Source organism: Lipotes vexillifer, unplaced genomic scaffold, assembly GCF_000442215.2.
Source record: "Lipotes vexillifer unplaced genomic scaffold, Lipotes_vexillifer_v1.1 scaffold872, whole genome shotgun sequence".
In the NCBI taxonomy this organism is placed as follows: domain Eukaryota; kingdom Metazoa; phylum Chordata; class Mammalia; order Artiodactyla; family Lipotidae; genus Lipotes; species Lipotes vexillifer.
The window spans coordinates 369,392-390,215 of NW_006790064.1; the positions used below are offsets into that span (position 1 = coordinate 369,392).

Genomic DNA, 20,824 nt, shown 5'->3' on the forward strand with positions numbered 1-20,824 from the left:
AGGGAAAGATGCTAGCTGAGTCAGGATTCCCGGGGAAGAGGCTGGTCCCTCTCACCCAGTACTTATGACTGAAGCAACACCTAGAAGACCACCTCTCCAAAGGTGCTTCATGGACGTTTTGTCAACACATCTGTGGCCGAGGGAAGAAAAAAACATATGGAATGTCCTGTCGTTATTGAATTGTCCTTTGCCGAACCGAAAGCCTATAAAGGGGGTGAGGGTAGGAAAGAGGGATAATTACTCAGGCCAACCATGGTCAGAGGGGTACCCTTGGTCATTCCTGGCCATTTTTCTGAGAATGTCCACTTTCTTTGTCCAATTTCTTTCAGAGCGGGAGATTGGCACATCGTGGAAAGTGTCACCGGCCCTAATGTCTCCGCCACCAGAGGAGTTTAGCCCAGCACGGTAGCGGCTGTTTTCATGTCAGTACTTTTGCTGGGCCACAGTGAGTGACAGGAGGAGTTGAGGGTCAAGTTTCTGGAAACTAAACAGAGTCATGGCAGCAGGTCCAAGTTTAGAAATAAAATACGATGCCGTTTCAAGTTCTTTATGATAGCATAGGACAGTATGACACATTCTGAAACAGAACCCAATGTATATTTTCTACGCTATGAAATCAGGACATAAAATGCCAGCTGCTAATACACAGGTGTTTCAGGAGGACAGGGTTAGAGCCATGAAATAAAGCTATCTAGAAAACACACAGAAATAAAAAGGCAACCATGCATAGCAAAAACAACCCATCCGCCAACACTAAATACTTTTGAGATAAAAATTGAACGAATCATTTCATTTAGGTAAAAGTAAAAACTATCCGTAACCTGGGGCGTCTTGTTTTGTCACAGTGAGCATCACAATAAATTAGGGTTTCTCATACTCGGCACTATTGACCTTTGGGGCCAGATAACTCTTAGTTGGGGTAGGCTATTCTGTACATCGTGGGATGTTTAGTGCCTCCATGGCCTCTACCCAGTGGTAGCACCCCCAGATTGTGACACTCAGAAAATATCACCAGGCATTTTCAAATGTTCCCTGGCTGGGGGAGGGGAAGCAAAATTACCTGCTGCTGAGAAGCAGTGCTGGAAACAGATGCCCACAAAGATGATCAGCTCTTTCTCAAAATTCGTGATGCAGGATTTTAAAACTACGTACCCAGGGGTGTCCGTTTATCAAAGAGCAGAATTAGTAAGGTAAACATTTGGGAAAAATAAACGGGTTAATCACCGTGTCTGTATGGAAAAGCCTCACTGAGCAACTGCAGACAAACTAGTGCCTTTAAAAAATTAACAGCAACAAGAACAACAACAAGAACAACCAGTTTACAGCCTTTATCGAACAGACAGTAAGGCAGTGAACCAGTTGCTTTGTGGGTAGAAAGCAAGGAGTCCACAGGCTCCTTCAGGCAGTGGCTGTCTCTGACAGTTACTGAGGGCTGCTCTTACCTTCCCTAATGAGGTACGCGGTGTATGTTACACGCCCCTTCCCTCCCACCCTCCTCAACGCCCCCATTGCACACGTCTCTCCCTTTCTTTCCTACAGCTAAACTCATCTCACAGCCTTCTCCTGTGGAACCGCTGAAAGCTTGTGGGCTGGGGTCCCAGCTGCGGTTGACTAGAACGGGCATCCTCAGCAGAGACAGATGTCCTGGAGGGGAGGCCAGGTAGCAGGCAGGCTGAGATCTGACAGCAGCCTGCTACTCTGCCCCTCGGCCAGCTGGCCTCCCCCAGGGCACCTTCTAGCTTCCTCTTTCCTTAATTAGGCAGCTAAGAAACTGGCATCCAGCTAGCAGAGCCGAGCAGGTGTCCTGTGGGACACGACCAGATAAACTGAGATTAAAAAGGAATCTGAGAAACCCCTGCTTCCTTACCTGCGGGGCAAACTCCTCCCAGCACTCATTGCCTTTCCCCTCATTGAGACTTAATGTAATCTCCTAAAGAAAAGTTTAAGAAATACCACACACTGAAAGTTCCCCTAAAAGTAACCCTTTTAGTAACGACACAACTTGATCCCTGTTCGTTTCTTCTTGCAGTGGGACCTGCGCTGGGTACAGACACCTCCACCATGGCGTCCGGCCTGGACGGCTTAGGGTTGGCCCATGTCAGCTGCATGTCAGACTCCACTCACTTTTAAATAATTTTCTTTCTTCTTCCTTTTTTTTTTTTTTTTTGTTACCAGAAAGGGGAAGTTGTAGCAGCCAGAGGAGAGGGAGGAAAACAAAACAACCAAACCAACAAAACAGGGCTTAGGATTGTCGCTCAATGCACATCAGGTACTTGTTATTAACTCTACTGGATAAGCACTGATAAATAAAGACAGTTATTCCTCATCCCAGGCCACCTTCCTTTGTTAGGAGTCGTCGTACAGAGGATTGTTGTAGTTTCCCCAGGACCCGTAGTCGTGGTCATCCAAGAGCCTTCCGTAGGAGGAATGCCTGGTGGGAAGGAGAGGGGTGTGGTTATTTGGAGAAGTTGCCCATCTGCGGACAGCCCCGTGCCCTGGGGCCTGAACCGGGGAGAGGAGACACAATTCTTCACTAGGACACCCCTCGGTAGCAGACGCACCAAGCCGGGAGGCCCCAGTCCGCAAACACCTTGTAAGTTATGACTGATCCACTGGGAGCCCAACTGGCGCCTTCTGTTGAGATCAGCTGGGTCCTTGTCTCTCTCCTTGATCTCCAATGCTGGAGGAGGAAGGGCCCCTCTTCCATGGCTATTTAATAAGAAGTAACGGGAAAGGGAAGGTTGCATTCCTGGCATTTTGGCTTAGGTCCTGGACTTCATTTTCCCTGAAATGATAACGACACAACCAGAACCGCTGTTGCTCTCACCACCCCCTCCTGACCTTTATATAATGTTTTATAATCTACAAGTTCTTCTATGTTCCGTGTTCACTTGATCCTCAGAATAAAACCATGGGCCAGGTATTGTTCATCCGTATTTCTCCGATGAGGAAAATGGGGCTCAGAGATGTTAACCGACATGCCCAGAGTCACCCAACTGAGCTATGAGTCGAACCCTCACCTCCGGGATCTGAACCCAGTTCTCTGAGCTCAGCTCCCTGGAGTCTGCTTAGCACCTTAGCTCAATGGCAATATGTGTTTATCCGGCTTTGCCGGCTCATTCTGGCAACCTGCTCCACGATTAATATTATTTCAAAAAGAAACTGAAATCAGATGCATATCACTCTTCCGTTTGAAGCCTTTAAGTGGCCCGTCATCCCACACAGAGTCAAAGCCAAAGTCACTACGATGGTTTGCAAAGCCCTGCAGGGTCTGGCTCCTGTTACTTTTCTGAGCAAATCAGCTGCTATGCCAGTGCCTTTTGCTCGGTTCCAACCACACTGGCCTCTTTGCCCTCTCCTCTCATGCCTGACACACTCTTGCCTCAGGGTCTTTGCACTTACTGTTCCCTCAGCTTGGAGCAATTGTCCTCCAGATCTCCACATAGCTCATTCCCTCATTTCCTTACATCTGCCCAAATGTCACCTTCTCAGGGAAGCCTTCCTTAGGAGCTCTATTTAACTTGCAACTCCCCGCCCAAAGCACTCTCTGCTTAATTTTTCTCATAGCACTCATCACCTTCTAACATGCGATACAATTTACGTATTTATTTTGTGACTGCCTCTCTCCTCAAATTAGACTATACATATGGATTATTTGCCTGTTTTGTTTGTTCTTGCCTCTATCTCCAGCACCTAGAGGAGTAAGTAAGTCCTCGATAAATGTTTGTGGCAGAAACAGTGATAGGAAAAAATACATCCTGAACATCCAATCTGTTCACAAGGCGGGAGCTTCCTGGAAATGATTATGGCATTTTAAGAATAAAACCAATGACAGGATTTGGAGACCACCACAAAATGAGCAACTGGTGCCTCTGAGGTTCAGGCTAGCTTGTGAATTTTGACACCTCGCCACTGGAAATCAGGTAGGCTATCTATAGTACAGATGAACATACCCACTCCCCCTAACTTTTTTCTCAGCTAGATATGAAAATTAAACAAAATGAAAATACAACCCGAGAGGCACAAAAAGCATTTGCTATATACTTCTATCTGTTGCTAAAATAAGCGCTGTCACTCTTCTAAGCTTATTTACATCTGTCAGGTAGTTGAAAAGAGATGCTTGATGTGCTGGCTTCAGACTCTTAGCTTTCAAAATTCTGATTTCAGTCCCGAGGGCTGGCTCAGTTGACCCAGTCTATACACCTGGAAACTTCCACAGTATAGTTTGTTTGCCCTGAAGACCCACACTCATTTCTGTGGGTGTAAGAAGGAAAGAGGTCACAAATAACACACCACTGATCTACTGATTGGCAGGAATAGGGGAGGGCAGTGTTGGTAAATGAGGTCCCGCCCATCCATCGCCAACACTTCCCCCACACCTAAAACCTCCAATTCCAATCAAATTCTTTAATAGGAGGGTTGAGAAATGGAAGTTATAGACTGAATAAGTAGAAACCTAGGGATTACAAGACTGGAGCTGGGCCTAAGTTTCAGCATGACTTACTGTGACAAGTCTGGCCAAAAGGGACCCAATAAGCACCTTCTTTTATTGATAGGATACTCTGTCTCAGCTTTGTATGCTTTCTCACAGCATTTTTATATCTATCATATAATTTGATTCTCATAAAATGTCAGTTGAGCCTACAGATGTATGTCCTTGAATAGATTTTTAACTCCCTGTTTCTTCATCTATAAAACGGAGAAACAAAAAAATTGCGTTAGGATTGGTGGGTGGATTAAATGAGGTAATGCATATAAAAGACCTGGCACGTAGTAAATGCACAATAAATGTTGCCCAATATTGCTTTTTAATTTTTATTATAATGAAACTTACACAAGCGCATGACAGATCTGCAAATAAAAAAGGATACTGAGTGAAAAGTGCGCCTCCCTCACTCTCTCCAGGAACTCCTGAAACTATGCCCCAGGCATAGTTATAAAACCAGCTTCTTATATTATAACTTAAAAAAAATGATTATCATGCGAGAGTGGGGTTAGAGGATTAAAAATCTTCTGGGCCTCAGGTCTTACTGCTTGTGGTTATTGTAGGCAAGATTATTTGATCAGAGCGATACCTGAATCTGCTGTATTATAAGAGATGTCTACTACACACACACTAGTAAAATAAAGGAAAAAGACGGAGCTTTCATTTTTCTTTGTCTTCTCATTTGAATGGACTGTGAGTTGAGCAAAATACTGATAAATGAGGGAAGCAAAGCAAGAAATAGAGATAAACCATGTTTGGGAGTATACTGAACCCGTAGGGCATGTTTTAATGTAATAATGAGCCTGAACAAGAATAACTGGGTGTGCTGGGATTCAAGCCAGGTTTGGATAAATCCTGTAATACTGTGGAAAGAGGAAGAGTGTGAGTGTGCGTGTGTGCGATAAGAAGAGAATCATTAATGATCACTTTAAACTATCTCTCTTGGTCAGAACCTCTTAAATCATGGCATGTTTTAGATGGAAATGGGGGAATTTTTCAGATTGGCATTTGTCAGGTGTAAAGTGGTGAAAAAACTCCCACTCTCGGGGCTTCCCTGGTGGCACAGTGGTTAAGAATCCACCTGCTAATGCAAGGGACCCAGGCTCGAGCCCTGGCCCGGGAAGATCCCACATGCCACGGAGCAGCTAAGCCCGTGTGCCACAGCTACTGAGCCTGAGCTCTAGAGCCCACAAGCCACAACTATTGAGCCCATGTGCCACAACTACTGAAGCCCATGCACCTAGAGCCCCGTGCTCCACAACAAAGGGTAGCCCTCGCTCACCGCAACTAGAGAAAAGCCCTCACACAGCAATGAAGACCCAACGCAGCCCAAAATAAATAAATAAATAAACAAACAAACAAAAAAATCCTCCCACTCTCAAGATTAAGAAGGTGGGGCTCGGCCCAAGGGATCTGGAGGACTGTCACTGTGACGTACTGGGAGAGGTGGTACTAAAACTAAGGCCTGTTGGCTCTGTACTGCAAGGCTGCTGCATTTAATTTCAATCTGAAGGGCACTCTGTATGAATGACATCCTCGTCACGTCAAGGCGGTTTCATTTACTCCATTTCTTCATAAAGACCGGCACCCAGCAAGCCAGCATAGCTAAGTTTTCCATTTGCTGTGCGTTGGCTTCCTCAGACAGTAAACCTTTTGGGGGCAGACTACGTCTTACTTTGCTTCTCATTTTCAGAATGTCTGATATGTTGCTCTTAATGCGATGGTACTTTTATAAATACTTGATAATAACTGCTTACATCCAGTAGCATATGAACAGTACACGGAGTAAATACACAGAGTTTACTCTGTCAGTACCAGCGGGGATTAGTACGGCCTGTGGCAATTCATTGCGCGATATAACCATGGCAAAGTGAAAATACCTTGCTAAAGAACAGAAAGGGCCAAAGCCACCATTTTCACCTTAAAGATAGGAAGAGGAAAGAGAACTACAACTAAATTTCTCCCGTGTGATGACATGGCTTTGAAGCACTCAGTATAGGCCCACAGTCCTTGTAAATCAATGACACTGTGCTTATTGTCACTACTGTTCTACTGCGTCGGACGATTTAGTTAGCTAAAAGCAGAACCTGAGGGGACAAAATAGGGAATGATTTCTGTGAAGCCCTTGCCTCATTGCTTCCTTCTCAAGTGGTTTTGCTCTAACACAGCAACACTCCCCACTCCCTGCAGTCACAACTGGTGATGCTTTGTTGGTGACAACTGGGAAATGTGGTGTGACATTTATGGTTTGAGGCTTTCTCCACAACTGTGAAAAGGTACCTGTTTTAAGATAGCTATAGCATCAATACTTAATGGAGCTCAACGCTCTTTGAAAATGAATGAGGTGTTTGACTTTTCTCTGTGTTGAGACAAACATAGTTTAGAAACCACCTTCCCCTTTCTAAGGGTCAACCCCGGTTCTCCAGCAGGTCTCCAACTTTGTTTATTACTACTCCTCCCAAAGTCCTCTCCGCTCTAGTAAAGTGAGTCTTTCCATTCAATCACTGGTGCTTATTATGTGCTAAGAAGGAGAGTTATAAAGATGAGTAAGATACGGCTTAGTGCTGGGAAAACACAACTGAACTTGCAGCTCCCTGGTCATTAGCCATTAGGCCTTAGACTCTTAATCATCCATTAGCAAAGCTAGTTTGGTGCAGCTGTCACTGGCTCCTTTGTTTTCGTTGGTGGCTTTCTTTTTCTGATTGTCATTTCCCTGCCTGGCTTCTTTCATTTATTCATTGAAAAGTTATCACTGATCAGTCCGTATTTTGGGATTTGGGGAATGCTTCAGTGAAGTAAGAGACAGAAACCCCTGTCCTAAGGGGGCTTACATTCTAATGGGGGAAGACACAATAAATAAGACATGAAAAACAATATCGCAGATGGTAATAAGTACAATAGAGGAAAATAAAGCAAGGAAGGGGAATGAGGGGTTCCATATGGGAAGTGGGGATTGTAATTTTGAATATGGTGATCGGGAAAGTCTCATGAAGATGTCATTTGAGCAGACACATAAAGGAGGTGTGAATGAGCCATGGGGATGCCTGAGGTAGACCCTACATACAGAGAGAACAGCATGTGCAAAGGCTCTGGGGCAGAAGCAAACAACACATCTGTGTGGTAGCTACTGAACTATAATTAAATAAAACTTTCTATATTGGGATGGTTTTAGATTTATAGAAAAATTGCAAAGAGAGTACAAAGAATTCCCATGAGCCCTTCACCCAATCTCCCTTGACGTTAACATCTGACATAACCATGGCCCATTAGTCAAAACTAAGAAATTAACATTGTGAACTACCAATTTGAAGCTAAGAAATCTGTGACCATTAGTGGTGAATTTATTTGCCCACAGTTAACCACTGCAAGTTAGTGGCAACAGTTAGAGTATCATAATTCAGTATCTTTAAATAATCACCTTTACTTTGAAGGGACAGGTAAAATTTATTTTATATTTTAAGATCATCTGTCAGTATCATACTGGCAGACACTCATCACAGAAGAGGCCTGCACGTCGGAACACCTGCCTATTTGTCAACAAGTTCAGAGTCACGAGATAACTAGGGGAAATCTATGGTTTAACAGATTCCCATCGCTTCCCCTTCTCTAAACCTAGTTTCTCCTGATCTGGAATAAACCAACACTGCTGCCGCACCCCAAACTTTCTTACCCAGAATCATTCACTCAGCCAGCAAGTATCTATAAAGCAACTCTTATACGTCAGGTATTGCCAGGGGCTCTCTGACCTTCTAGTGGAGGAGACGGGCAGTGGACGCAATGATTCCGGTACAGGGAAGTGAATGGTACGAAGGAGGCATGGGCAGCATGAAACTCACTGTGGAGAGGGTGAGGGTGGGAGCTTCCCAGAGAAGATCTCTTTTGAGCTAGACAACTTGGAATTAGCCAGATAAGAAAGAGGTGAACCAAACACCTCTGGCCAGGGATCAGCATGTTGAAAAAAAACAAAGGCACGAAACAGCAGAGCATTATACCTGGGAAACTTTAGAGCCAAGTGTGTTTGGAGTGTTGGGAGGAAAGGGTAGAGTGGGGTTACTCAAAGTCTGGTCCTTGGACCAGCAGTACTGGCACCACCCGTGAGCTGGTGAGAGCTGCCACTGCGTGGGCCCCACCCTGACGCACTGAGTCAGAACCTATGGGGCCGAGACCCAGGAAACTGTGTTCTTAACAAGCTTGTCCACTGGTTCTTTTTTTTAATAAATTTATTTATTTTATTTATTTATTTTTGGCTGCTTTGGTTCTTCGTTGCTGTGCAGGGCTTTCTCTAGTTGTGGCGAGCAGGGGCTACTCTTTGGTGTGGGCTTCTTATTGCGATGGCTTCTACTGTTGTGGAGAACAGGCTCTAGGCACGTGGGCTCAGTAGTTGTGGCTCGTGGGCTCTAGAGCGCAGGCTCAGTAGTTGTGGCGCACAGGCGTAGTTGCTCCGCGGCATGTGGGATCTTCCCGGACCAGGGCTCGAACCCGTGTCCCCTGCATTGGCAGGTGGATTCTTAACCACCGCGCCACCAGGGAAGCCCTCGCCCATTGGTTCTTATGCACACTGAAGTCTTGAGAATCACTGAGGTAGAGAATCAAGTCAACTAGACCTCTTAACCACCGCCACCAGGGAAGCCCTCGCCCATTGGTTCTTATGCACACTGAAGTCTTGAGAATCACTGAGGTAGAGAATCAAGTCAACTAGACCTACAGAGCGCCAGAAGCTGACCGGAAAATGTCAACCTGCAGCTAGCAAACACTAGAAGATCTTAGACTTCACGGCTGGCTCTTTATGGGCCTAGTTTTTCAACCTAACAACAACCAGGTAGAATCCAGTTGTCGAAAATGCCATCACCAGAAAGACTTAAAGCAAAACAGGTGACTTCTACAAAGATGTCTTAAGGGCCAGGCCCTGTTGTGTCTACAAATCAAGATCACATTTATTTTTGTGAAGGGAACAGCCGTGTTGTCTGTCTGGGCTACCAGCACACCTAATTATAGCAGCATCCACGTTGCTGGCGACAGCAGATATGGTCTCCTGCCCAGGAGATTATCTCGTGGCTGAACAGTTTTGAGCCAACTTAAAACAAAACAGAACTGACTTACCTCATTCTTCAATCATCACTAATTAAAGACAACCTTCTGCTAGAGGCAGGCGGGGCTTTTGCTTTCTTTCAAAGTTGCCCTGGAATAAAGATTTCTCAGAGATAGCTCCTATTAATGAATGTATAATGTGGATGCCACTTCACAGGCGTTTAGAAAAAGCACAATTGAAATTGCCAAGATGGAACATGGAAGTCTGCACGTCAACAGGTAATTAGAAAACGGAGCTTCTGTGCCGTCTTCCTCCTCCTCCACCTCTCCTCTCTCAGTTGAATCCCTGATGCCTACGGAACGGGGCTGCTGGTGGCTACAGTTTACTGAGCACCTAAGTAGGAAGCGCATGATGACAATTACAACGAGGACAGCAGTTGGCCCTTCCATGGCCCTCACTTCAACCCCGGAACTGCGTGTTTACCTGTATCATAGTTTAACCCTCATATCAAGCCTGAGTTAGGTATTAGTATTCTAGTCCTATTTTACAAACAAGGAAAGTGAGCGCAGAGTGATTAATGAACTTGCCCTCGAGTCCATATTCTTTACCATGTTATACGGTCTTTCCAGGTCATCTACATTCATTACTCCACTTCATCTTCAAGACAACCTTGAAAGATAGGTGTTATCAGCTCTATTTTTGCAGGTGAAGAAATGAAGGATCAGGGGGATTATAAATTTGCCCAAAGCCACCTAAATAGTAAGTAGAAGGGTCAGTATCGAACCTGATTGCAAAGCCCACGTTCCTCCCTCCACCCCACATTGTTGCTGGCTACGGTGCGGGGGTGGATAGCAGAAAAGAGCCTTGGAAGGTTCTGGGCAGTTCATTTTTATAAATTGCATCCAAAAGCGGCTTAGGTTACAGAGAGATGAGGTCCTTCAGGCAGGAGATACTGTGACAAAACTAGGGGTCAAGGATCCCTGAAGAGTAGGAGTGTGAAAACGGACGGCTGATCGGTTTTCTGACGCCTTCAGAGGGAGCTAGAATTAAGGAAAGTGGTGAAACTCCTGAGCCACTGGTTAGCAGAGCTCGCAAGGAGTGCCCTTTTTCTGGTGGTGAGGCTGCCCTTTCAAGCGGATCTTCTTTTGCCTTTGCCGGGACATCAGCTGGGCCTGGGGTGATAGGGCGTGGCTGCAGGCCAGAAGCTAATGGTTCCCTCATGGGCTGTGATTTCAGTCACTTGCTGCTCCAGCCAAGTGAGCTAAAAAAACCACAGACAACATACCTCTGTCATGTTATTGTTCTCAGAAATGTGGGACAATAGGAATGGAGGAAATTTCCAGCCAAGGCAAAACTCAACCTTAGGTACACACACACACACACACACACACACACACACACACACACACACACACACACACACACAGTTGACAGTTGTCAATTGAGCCAAGTGTATTTCTGATGAATGATTAGTGGGGCTTTCCAAGAATCTGGCAAAATAACACTTGAAGGGGTTTTAGCACAGCCTTGAGATTCATGAGAGCTATTAACCTCCTTATGTTATCATTTTTCCAAAATAATTACCAGAGCAGCAGAAAGAGGTTTTCCTTAGGGGGTTTCTAAACAGGGGTCTGATCACTTTATCCGTCCTTAAGTTTGTAGTGCCAAAGATAAATAACAATCTTATACCATGGGGGCCTTTCTACATTAAGAGGGAGGAACTACATTACAGGGGAGAGAAACAACTAGTTCAATTTAATCATTCACTGAATTTATCTAGTGCTGAGAATGCTTGGAGAAAATATATAATTTTTTAAATTTTTAAAATTTAAATTAAAAAATTTTTTTAATTTAAAATTTAAATAAAATTTAAATATTTTTTTTAATTTTAGAATTAAATTTTATTTAATTTTTTAAAATTTAAATTTAAAAAATTTTTAAATTTTTTAAGTAAAATGTTATACAATTTTAATCAGCACTCATTAGAACCAATTTTAATGACATGCTAACAAAATTTTCCAAACCCAGTAAGTTCTGAGACGGCAGAACTGTGTCTCATGACTGATGTGACCCCATTGCTTAGAAGAGTTCCTGGCACGTGGCTAATGCTTAGTAACTATCTATTGATCAGCTGTCCTACTGGCGTTCCTTCCAGCTGACCACTTTGATGATGATGATGATGATGATGATGATGATGATGATTGCAGTGCTATGTACTTGGGAAGCAGCATCCATTAATCCTTCCAACGATGCTACCAAGTAGTTAAAATTACGGTCCTCATCTTACAGAGGAGGGACGTGAGGGATAGTGAAGCTCTATTACATGCCCAGGTGATGGCAGAACCTGCTAGAAAGTGGTAGGGCTAAGATTGGAACTGAGATCTCCCTGCTCCTGGAGTCTGAATTCTTAGTCACTGTTCTAGTCTGCCTGTCTATCATCAGTGGTAGGCTTCAGGTGGTGAAAATGAATTCTTGCCTGGAGTCAAGAAGGGTCCTGAGGTTATTTTAACATCATTTCTGGCAGGTGTGTGGCGAGAGGGAAGTGTTTCTATTTATTTTTTTTTGGGGGGGGTGGTATGCGGGCCTCTCACTGCTGTGGCCTCTCCCGTTGCGGAGCACAGGCTCCGGACGCGCAGGCTCAGCGGCCATGGCTCACGGGCCCAGCCGCTCCGCGGCATGTGGGATCTTCCCGGACCGGGGCACGAACCCGTGTCCCCTGCATCGGCAGGCGGACTCTCAACCACTGCGCCACCAGAGAAGCCCGGAAGTGTTTCTATTTTGTTCCATACTCTGTGGAGGCATTTTTGGTAACAGAGCCCTTTGGAACTCACCACTGGTGATTCCAGAATGTCTCTAAAATTTCTCTGTAAGTTCCTTTCTTTGAGCCCCACCCAGAATCTCCCAAACACAAAGAGAAACTCTGTTACAAAGTGGGGATGAGGTACCCAGACTAGTTCATAAAAGCCAATTTAACTAATAATTAAAATACAGTGTACCTACCGTGATAAACTAGTAATTAAGCCAGATGGAAAAGGGTAGCATTCAGTAAGCTATAATTCATAAAACTGTTTGATGCTCAAGGAAATACAGACTTAATGAAGAGAAAGATTGTTTTTTTAATTTGAAGACCTCTGGATCCTTTCATAAAGGCTTTTAGACACAGGTAATGCTGGCACTTTAATTCTGATTTCTCTTTGAAACCTGGCTTCCTGTTCTTTGTACCTTAGATAGGGGTGATATTACAAGGCACTCTCATACTTGACACCAGTCATTAGATTGATTTTGTTCATTTGTAGAACAAAAGATGGAGGGAGATAAAAGGGAAGGGGGAGGGGAGGGTTCCCCACTGGACGCTGGTCTGGGCTGGGGTGACCGGAAGAGATGAGAGGGGGCGAGCAGAGGGGATGTGTGTGTAGAGATGAGAAACTAAATACGTGAGCTCCAGGTGGGGAGCCAGGACACGCCTCCTGAGGGAGAAGCACAGCTGCGATGAGAAAAAGTCAAGAGTGTGCATGTGTGCACAATCGTGTCTGTGTGATTGTGTGTTCTTACGTTCAGTTGTGCATTTATTCAGTTTATCGAGCATCTCCTTTACGCCAGCCCTGTGCTCACAGATAAAGTCTGGGTCCTCAGGCAGTTTACATTTTTGTGGGGAAAAGAGACAATAGACAAGCAAACAAACATATTAAAAAAAACAAATAAAATCACATACAGTGAAAACAGCCAGGATGAAACTAATTGAGGCACTAGGAGAATAAATAACAAAGGCACCAAACTGGAAGAGAAGTCTCCTGGAGAATGTGACTTGAAAGCCATGTATGAGGAAGTACCAGAAGAAATACATTTCAGGGAGAGGGACCAACAAGAACCAAGGGCCTGGAGAGACAAAGTACCTGGTGTGTTCTAAGAACTGGACGGAAAGCCAGTGTGACTGCAGCTCACTGATTAACAGGGAGAGAAATGTGTGATAAGCAAGAAGACGTGGCAGGGTGGGTCCATGAAGGAACTCACGCCAAGCGGAAAGGTCAGTATAATTCTAAGGGCAGGGGGAAAGCCACTGGGGGCGTTTGAGGGAGGGAGTGACAGGTCGAAGGAGCTTCCACAAAGATGGGCCTGGCTGTTGGAAGAAGAATGCATTGGGGGGTCAGGGACCAGTTGTGCTCATCACGGTGGCATGCGTCCTCCTGTCCCTGTTATAGGCACTGGGCAGACTGGGGAACCAGACAGCCACTTGCCTTTTGGCATTTTACAGCTGGAAGGACACTCATTGTGAGTAACGTGGTTTTGGAGAGTTTTGATTTTACAGACGGTAGATGACAAAAGTGGAGGACTCACAGGGTACTGCAACTTTCTCTTTGGCTAAAGAAAGTAAAAACTCAACTACCATCTGTGATCACATTCTTTTCATAGAGAAAGGATATTTTAAAACCCAAACTATAAGGATTTAATCTCGGGGGGAAAAAACCCAACTTTGTAGAAAACACTGCACTTTCCTTGTATTTTCAACATTTTGCTTTAGACGGGGTGAGAACCTCCTTCCAGGCTGGGTACACACTCCCACATCAGTGTTCAGAACATCAGTGTTTTGGAACCACTGAGCCTGCCTATCTCGCCCATTTCACAGGTGAGACAAAGTGAGGCTCAGGAGGCATGTGGCTTTCTCAGGGTGATGATGTGAGTTAAGGGCAGAGGGCCAAGGCCCCAGTCCCCTCACTCCAGGCTCATTCTCCTTCCATTACATCATCACGCTGTATAGTCCAGATGATTTCTTCTGCTTTGCCAACTTTCAGATACCGCCCCATCTGTTCCTGTCCAGGGTGCAGTACGCTGGCCATTTTCACTTCCCTGCCAAGATTTCTGAGAGCTGAGATACTTAGGAAGAAACAAGAACTCAGCAAAACAGCTCACAGCCCAGAGCCTGATAAAAAGGAATTCCATTCTTTATAAAGAAGAGGAGGGTGCTGTCTTACCTGATCTTTAGATAGGCTGCAACTCCAAACACCAGCAACACCACAGCAATGACTGTCACCGTAATGGCGGCGATGCTGCCTGGGAAGGAGAAAAGGCACAGAAAGAAGATGAAGGAAGGGTGTTCATTCCAGATCATTCTGCAATGCGAAACCCAGGAGCTTAATTCTGTTATCAAAATGCTTCTCAGGCTAGGCTAAGTTCGGTAAATGGCCAATATTTATTAAGACCTTTCGGCTGGCCTTGAGTTCAGAAAACAGTTCACAGTAATATTTGATAATTTTTTTAAGAACGCCACCAATCTATTGCTGCTGCCGCTGCCGTCTGCAGGGGTAGTGGATTTAAAATCTCCTGAAGTACCATTTTCTTCTTTCATGTGCTTTAGCTTTTGTCTTTCTAGCATTTGCAAAATATTGGAAGACCTAGGATGCTTAGTCAAGGGCCATGACGAAATAATGCTGTTGATTTTTTACTAAAGCAGAACCACAGCGCTATGTCAGTAGTGTCCACTTCAAAAGGGTCCTCTTGGTAGGAGATGCACTAATTTTAATGATGCCATCAAATCAAAGCAGTTTTAAGAAACACCGCTTTGCGTCATGTGTCCAGTTTTCAGCCCTGAAAGGTGAATCTGATTTTATAGAGGATAAAGTCGAGTTTGGTGTATAAAGTAAGGTCAAGTCTGGTAGGTAACGCTATGTTTTGTTTGTAGAAATAACCAGGTACAATTATAAAGTAACATGAATGTTTTATCGTGTCGTTTAAAATCTGTTTCCAAAGGCAACTATGCATGGGCAGTTAAAAAACAAAAAACAAAAAACCCTTTGAGCACATAGCCTTGTAAGAATAACCACACTGCTTCCAGAGATTACTACTTTGGGCACAATGCTCCTTTTGTGTGAGTTGGTGGCTAATAATGTATATATTTCAGTTTTATTTCACCTCAGAAATACCAAGCATCAGTTGGGCTTTTGTCTCCTCATTGTTAAAGGGACTTTTTGGCATTAAAGTTGGCCCCATTTACTCGTTCAGGCCACTGAGAAATTATTTTCTACTTCAACAAATGAATGGGACTCTTAAACACATTGTAAAGAGCATCAGATCTGGAGTCTGAATATGCGGATTCAAGCGTGGTTCTATCATTAGCTGTCTGACTATGGGCTAATTACTTAACCCTGTGGACCGATAGATACACCACTCACCTGCTGTGGCAGAGAAAGAAGAGCTGTTCTACCTGTCCACATAATTTGAAGAAAATTAAATGAGGTGCCCTGTGCACCAAGCTAAAGTCCTATCCAGATATACCTTCCTGGACCAGTGCCCATCTTTCATGAACTGCGTCGCAAAGGTGATGGATCTGTCCCACATTTTTGGAGATTTACTATTTGTGGATGATTTTGCCACTTCTCCTTCTATTTTTTCCCCCCTCTCTTATGAATGGCTTTTGTATATTGTTCTTCTCATTAGCCCTTCCACCAAAAGAATTAGAGCAGAGCTAAGAAGCAAATGAGTCTACTCATTAACTCTTTAGTAACTCCCGTAAAGGTTTGGGTGAAAGAAGGCTACAGAAGACATGCATGCCCCTGCTGGTTATCATTTCTAAGAGGCCAAGAAGGTATTGCTAACATTGAGACTACGACCAGAGCTTGATGTGTCTACACAGACCGACCATATGTACCATTTTAGAGCTTCCACACTTCTGGACACTCACACGCCCATCTCTTTGCTCCTAGAGTCCTTTAGGGCCAGATTGGTATAATTATCAGTACAGTTCTCTTTCCTTTTTACTATTGTCAAGGTAGAATTATGGCACCGAACACTCAAATATGCAGACTGGATCAAGTAGAGAAAGTCTGAGGTCAGTCCCCTTATGGATAACCTCTACTCTGCACTTAGCTTCTCAGCCTCCAAACTGCGCTGAAATTAGAACAATTCAAAGTTCACTGAAGCCTCTTAACAGCTCTTTTAAGAGCTTGTGAAATGAGGATTATTACTGCAAGGTAAGGTGATGGGGGTATTTCAAGATTCAAAAAGATACACTGATTGCAATTAGGAGCTTTGAAAACTGACCTTTAAATTTAATTTCCTCCTTTCAAAAAAATGGGAGGAGAGAAAGAATATAGTTGATTTCCTATAAGACCCTTCTTTCTTGCCCCAGGATACATTTAATTTAGGAAATCATAGGTTTGTCCTTCAAAGTTTCTTCCCTAACTCTAGGCAGTTGGATCTTCTCCAACTCTGCGATTTACTGGATATATTTAAATACCACCTCTACTGAAGATAAAACAGGCAGTTCCCCAACTCAAGTGCTGTTTTTTGTTTTTTTGTTTTTGAAACAGAAAGTAGTAGAATGACCGGCTTTCTCTCCATGTGACTGGTGGCTGTCTGGCTCTCGGTGTAGACCAGTCTTCAAACAGGGCTCTTCAAGGCCACCCTTCTTGTTCACAGAGGACAGCCGTGCAACAAGAGTTAGAATTAGCAGGTGATTCCCCCCATGGGCCCTTGAGGGCAGCTGAGCGAAGGGGCGTTTCTGAGGGTTCATATTGCCCAAAAGGAGGCCAAAACGTGTGAGGTGAAATAGATGGTACTTAAACATTCGGGCCACCTCCTTAACTATTCTGCCACCCACCAGCTCTTCTCAGAGGGTGCCACCATGGGGGCAAGGGTCTTCTGGAACTAGAAGGACTTCATCAGGCCCCCAGCCTGGGAGGGCTTGTGTCCTAAGCTCGCTTTCACCTCCACGGCAGCTGCCCCACTCCGAAGCAGCCGGGAAGTTCATGCTGGGAAGTTCCACGCCTCAGGGCATTGTGGTTTGAGCATCTGAGGGGTTTGCTGAGCTGACAGTAGGCGAGGGTAGCAGGACTTTATGCGGGAACCGAAAAGGCCTGATTTCCTCCTTGTGAAAACAAATGCCATTTCCCCCTGAGTTCTGTTTAAAGTAAACTGGATACTTCATGACCTTTTTTTTTCCCCCCCTTAGATTCCATGTATATGTGTTAGCGTACGGTATTTGTTTTTCTCTGGGATAAGGAGGGTGGGAGGGAGGGAGACGCAAGAGGGAAGAGATATGGGAACATGTGTGTACATATAACTGATTCACTTTGTTATAAAGCAGAAACTAACACACCACTGTAAAGCAATTATACTCCAATAAAGATGTTAAAAAGAAAAAAAATACAACAGGGTATTGCTTTTATCTGTATTTTCATTAGCATTCAGTCAACTCAAAAAATGTATTAATTAATTAATGACTGCGTTTTGTATGTGTCAGTCATAGGATGGGTTATTACTATAATAGCAGAAATTAAAATACCATTTATAAGGGAACAAAAAATAAAAAACTGGAATTCCCCTTCTCTTACTTCCTCTTTCGAGGCAGGGCAGGGAGAGGAAAGATAAGGAAGGTGTGGCTAGGGCAGGGAAGCTCTGCCCTATGAGGAAGGTGTGTACACTGGGTGGGCAGTGCCCTGGGGGTGGGGGATGGGGAGGTGGCTGGCATTTCTGTCTTCCTCATCTTCCCTGTTGGCACGTGTGAGTTTCAGACTGGGTGTGATTCACGCTGTGAAGCCCTGGAACCAGAAGAAATTAAGAGAGAACCGGAGGAAATTTATGTATTTTCTAAGCCGAGATGCCAGAATATCCCACTGTGCCAACACGTTCTGCCTGACCAGAGGGCTGTTGAAGAGCCACGAGCCAAAGCCTCCTTGAAGTCTGGGTCTCTCTGATGGCGTTTCTCAGGGGGCCATTTCCCCACTTTCACAACAACTCAGAACAGAAAAACAGAACAGGCGAGAGAATGATCTGTTCTACACTTGTGGGTGGTTACATCGGTCTGGTGCTGGGCCAAGAAATTTACAGCTCCCATCTTATTGAATTCTCTTTATGAGATGAAGAGAATGATTCCCATTTGATGGATGAGCAAGTTAAGGCTCAGAGAGATTTAAGAACTCGATTCAGGTTTTATAAGCTGGTAAATGATTAAGCTGCCATTTGAACCAAGGACTACTTCCTAGGTTTTGCATGTTTAATCATTAATATACTGGTGACGTCCCTGGCCCTTTTCTCAGCTTGGCCAGCTCCTACACTTTCTTTATGACAACTAAATATCAACCCTTCTGGGAAGCTTTCCTGACACCCCCAAGCAAGCTGTAGTGTTGTTGTGTGTTCTCAGCTCTTTGTGTTTGCTTCTCTTAAACACTCTGTGTTGTATTTATGAGCTTCCCCAGACAGATTCTAATCATATTCACCTTGCATCTTATCTCTAGCCCATAGTGGGTATTTAAATTATTTTGTTAAATGTTGAATGATTAAATGTAATACTCGCAAAAAAAATAAAAAAGATAACTGGCAGTTTTTGAGACCAGTCACTGTGCTAAGAAGGTCCCCAAGAAGCAGCCTCTCCACCTGTCCATCGTGGAACCCCTGCTCCAGGTCTTACCTCGGCATCTACTCCTATGACTCTACAGCTATGGTCCAACCGCCCCAGTGTGTGCTTGCGAGTCCCCATGGACGACTGAGCTGGACGAGAGTTATCTTAGGACTCTCTGTCTGAATAAAGTCAGAAAATATCCTTGAAGTAACCAGAACAAAACCCCAGAAGCCCACGCTTCTGGTTGGACCTCGGGTCAGACTACCCGAGGGAGAGGGTTTCCCTGGAGGGCGTCACTTGCCCTGCTTTGACTCTGTTCTGTGCCCGTGCACTCCTGGAATAAACTATGACATCATTTACAGGCTCTCTCCGCCGCCCCCAACACCTGCCTCTCTTTACTACGCTTCGGCTAGTCCTTCGCAGACATAGGACGTCCTCCACACCCAGAAGGGACTCTGCTCCTGTCCAGACTACCACCCCGTCCCTTGTCCTAAAGGTGTCCTCCTGTCTTCCTGGGCTTAGCAATGTTCCCAAACCTCAAATGTTCCCCTGGGGACTCTTCTCATTGAGGGATTTCCCCCACCCCCCACTTTAAACATGAAAGAAACGTCTCATCTGACCTCTTTGGCAGGATACTTGCCAATCATATCCAAAAATGAGAATATTAGGATGTGATAGGATGAACCCGAACGACCTCCGAAAGAAAGAGCTTTCCTAGGCTCTTTAAAAAAGTTATCGCTCTGAGAGAGCCGGGGACAGGGGAGGTGACGGTGGGGTGTTCTCAGGATGACAAAAGAAGTGTCTTGCTGCTATCTGTGGATGACTTCCGAACGACATCTCATTGGGAAGTCATCAGTCAGGTTGTTTAGAATGCATGTGTAAATGCTTTGACCAAGTTCCTGGGTATGCGTGTGTGTGTCTGATCTATTCTGAGAAGTCTTTAACAAAACCTCTGGACTGTTTTTCAATGTTCTTGCTCTTTTCTTTCCTCTTTTCTTTCCTCTTTCCCATGTAGAGAATAGGTAAGAAACGGACAATGGGAGCAGGTGGCCACTACAGAGAGCGTGGTGGCTTCTTCAGTCAAGGTCACCAAGAGGAAAGGAACATTCTGTCTCAGAGGAATTCTTCCTCTTTAAAAGCATGTGTCTGCGGGGCTTCCCTGGTGGCGCAGTGGTCGGGAGTCCGCCTGCCGACGCAGGGGACATGGGTTCGTGCCCCGGTCCGGGAGGATCCCACGTGCCACGGAGTGGCTGGGCCCGTGAGCCATGGCCGCTGAGCCTGCGCGTCCGGAGCCTGTGCTCCGCAACGGGAGGGGCCACAACAGTGAGAGGCCCGCGTACCGGAAAAAAAAAAAAAAAAAAAAAAAAAAAAAAAAAAAAAAAAAAAAAAAAAAAAAAAAAAAAAAAAAAAAAAAAAAAAGCATGTGTCTGCGTATGTGCCAGAGGACGGAAGTGGGTGACTGGTGAGGAAAGGGGCTAGAGGGTTGACACCTGTATGTGCCCCAAATCCCTCTTTATTACACTAAGGAAAGGCTCTTCCCTCTTTACAGCAATAGTCTCACATTACAACTCCTTCCTCCAAACAACAATAGCAACCAACACTTTACTTGCTCTGTGCCAGGGACTGTTCTATGAACTTCACCTATTTCAGTTCAAGTAATCCTCATGAGAGCTCTGTTAGGTAGGTCCTCTTGTTATCTCCATTTTACAGATGAGGAAACTGAGGCACAGAGAAACTAAGGACCCAGAGCCCATGGTTGGTAATTAGAGGGACCGGGGCACAAGGGCTGGCTCCAGAGTCCATGCTATTACCTGCTGGGCTCTCCGGCTGCCTGGACCCTAGTGTTAGATCCAAGTCCACCTGCAGATAAAACCCGCCACTCTGGCACATCCCGTCTGCCTTCTGCTGACTGTCCAGGAATCAGGGCCCAACTTGGGGCCGTGTGGGGTTTTGGGTCCTCGTATGGGTGCTGGTG

At 44.9% G+C, this 20,824-nt stretch overlaps 1 protein-coding gene across 1 annotated transcript in view; it reads right to left on the minus strand.

Moving 5' to 3' along the window:
• Nucleotides 1-2,169: 2,169 nt before the first annotated feature.
• The window catches only part of PARM1 (prostate androgen-regulated mucin-like protein 1), a 106,903-nt gene continuing 88,248 nt past the window's right edge, over nt 2,170-20,824 (minus strand). The window contains exons 3-4 of the mRNA XM_007463204.1: nt 14,486-14,564; nt 2,170-2,431 (exon numbers count right to left, since the gene is read on the minus strand). Of these exons, the coding sequence (XP_007463266.1) occupies nt 2,347-2,431; nt 14,486-14,564 (164 nt within the window). The 3' untranslated portion in view covers nt 2,170-2,346. The remainder of the gene's footprint in view (nt 2,432-14,485; nt 14,565-20,824) is intronic.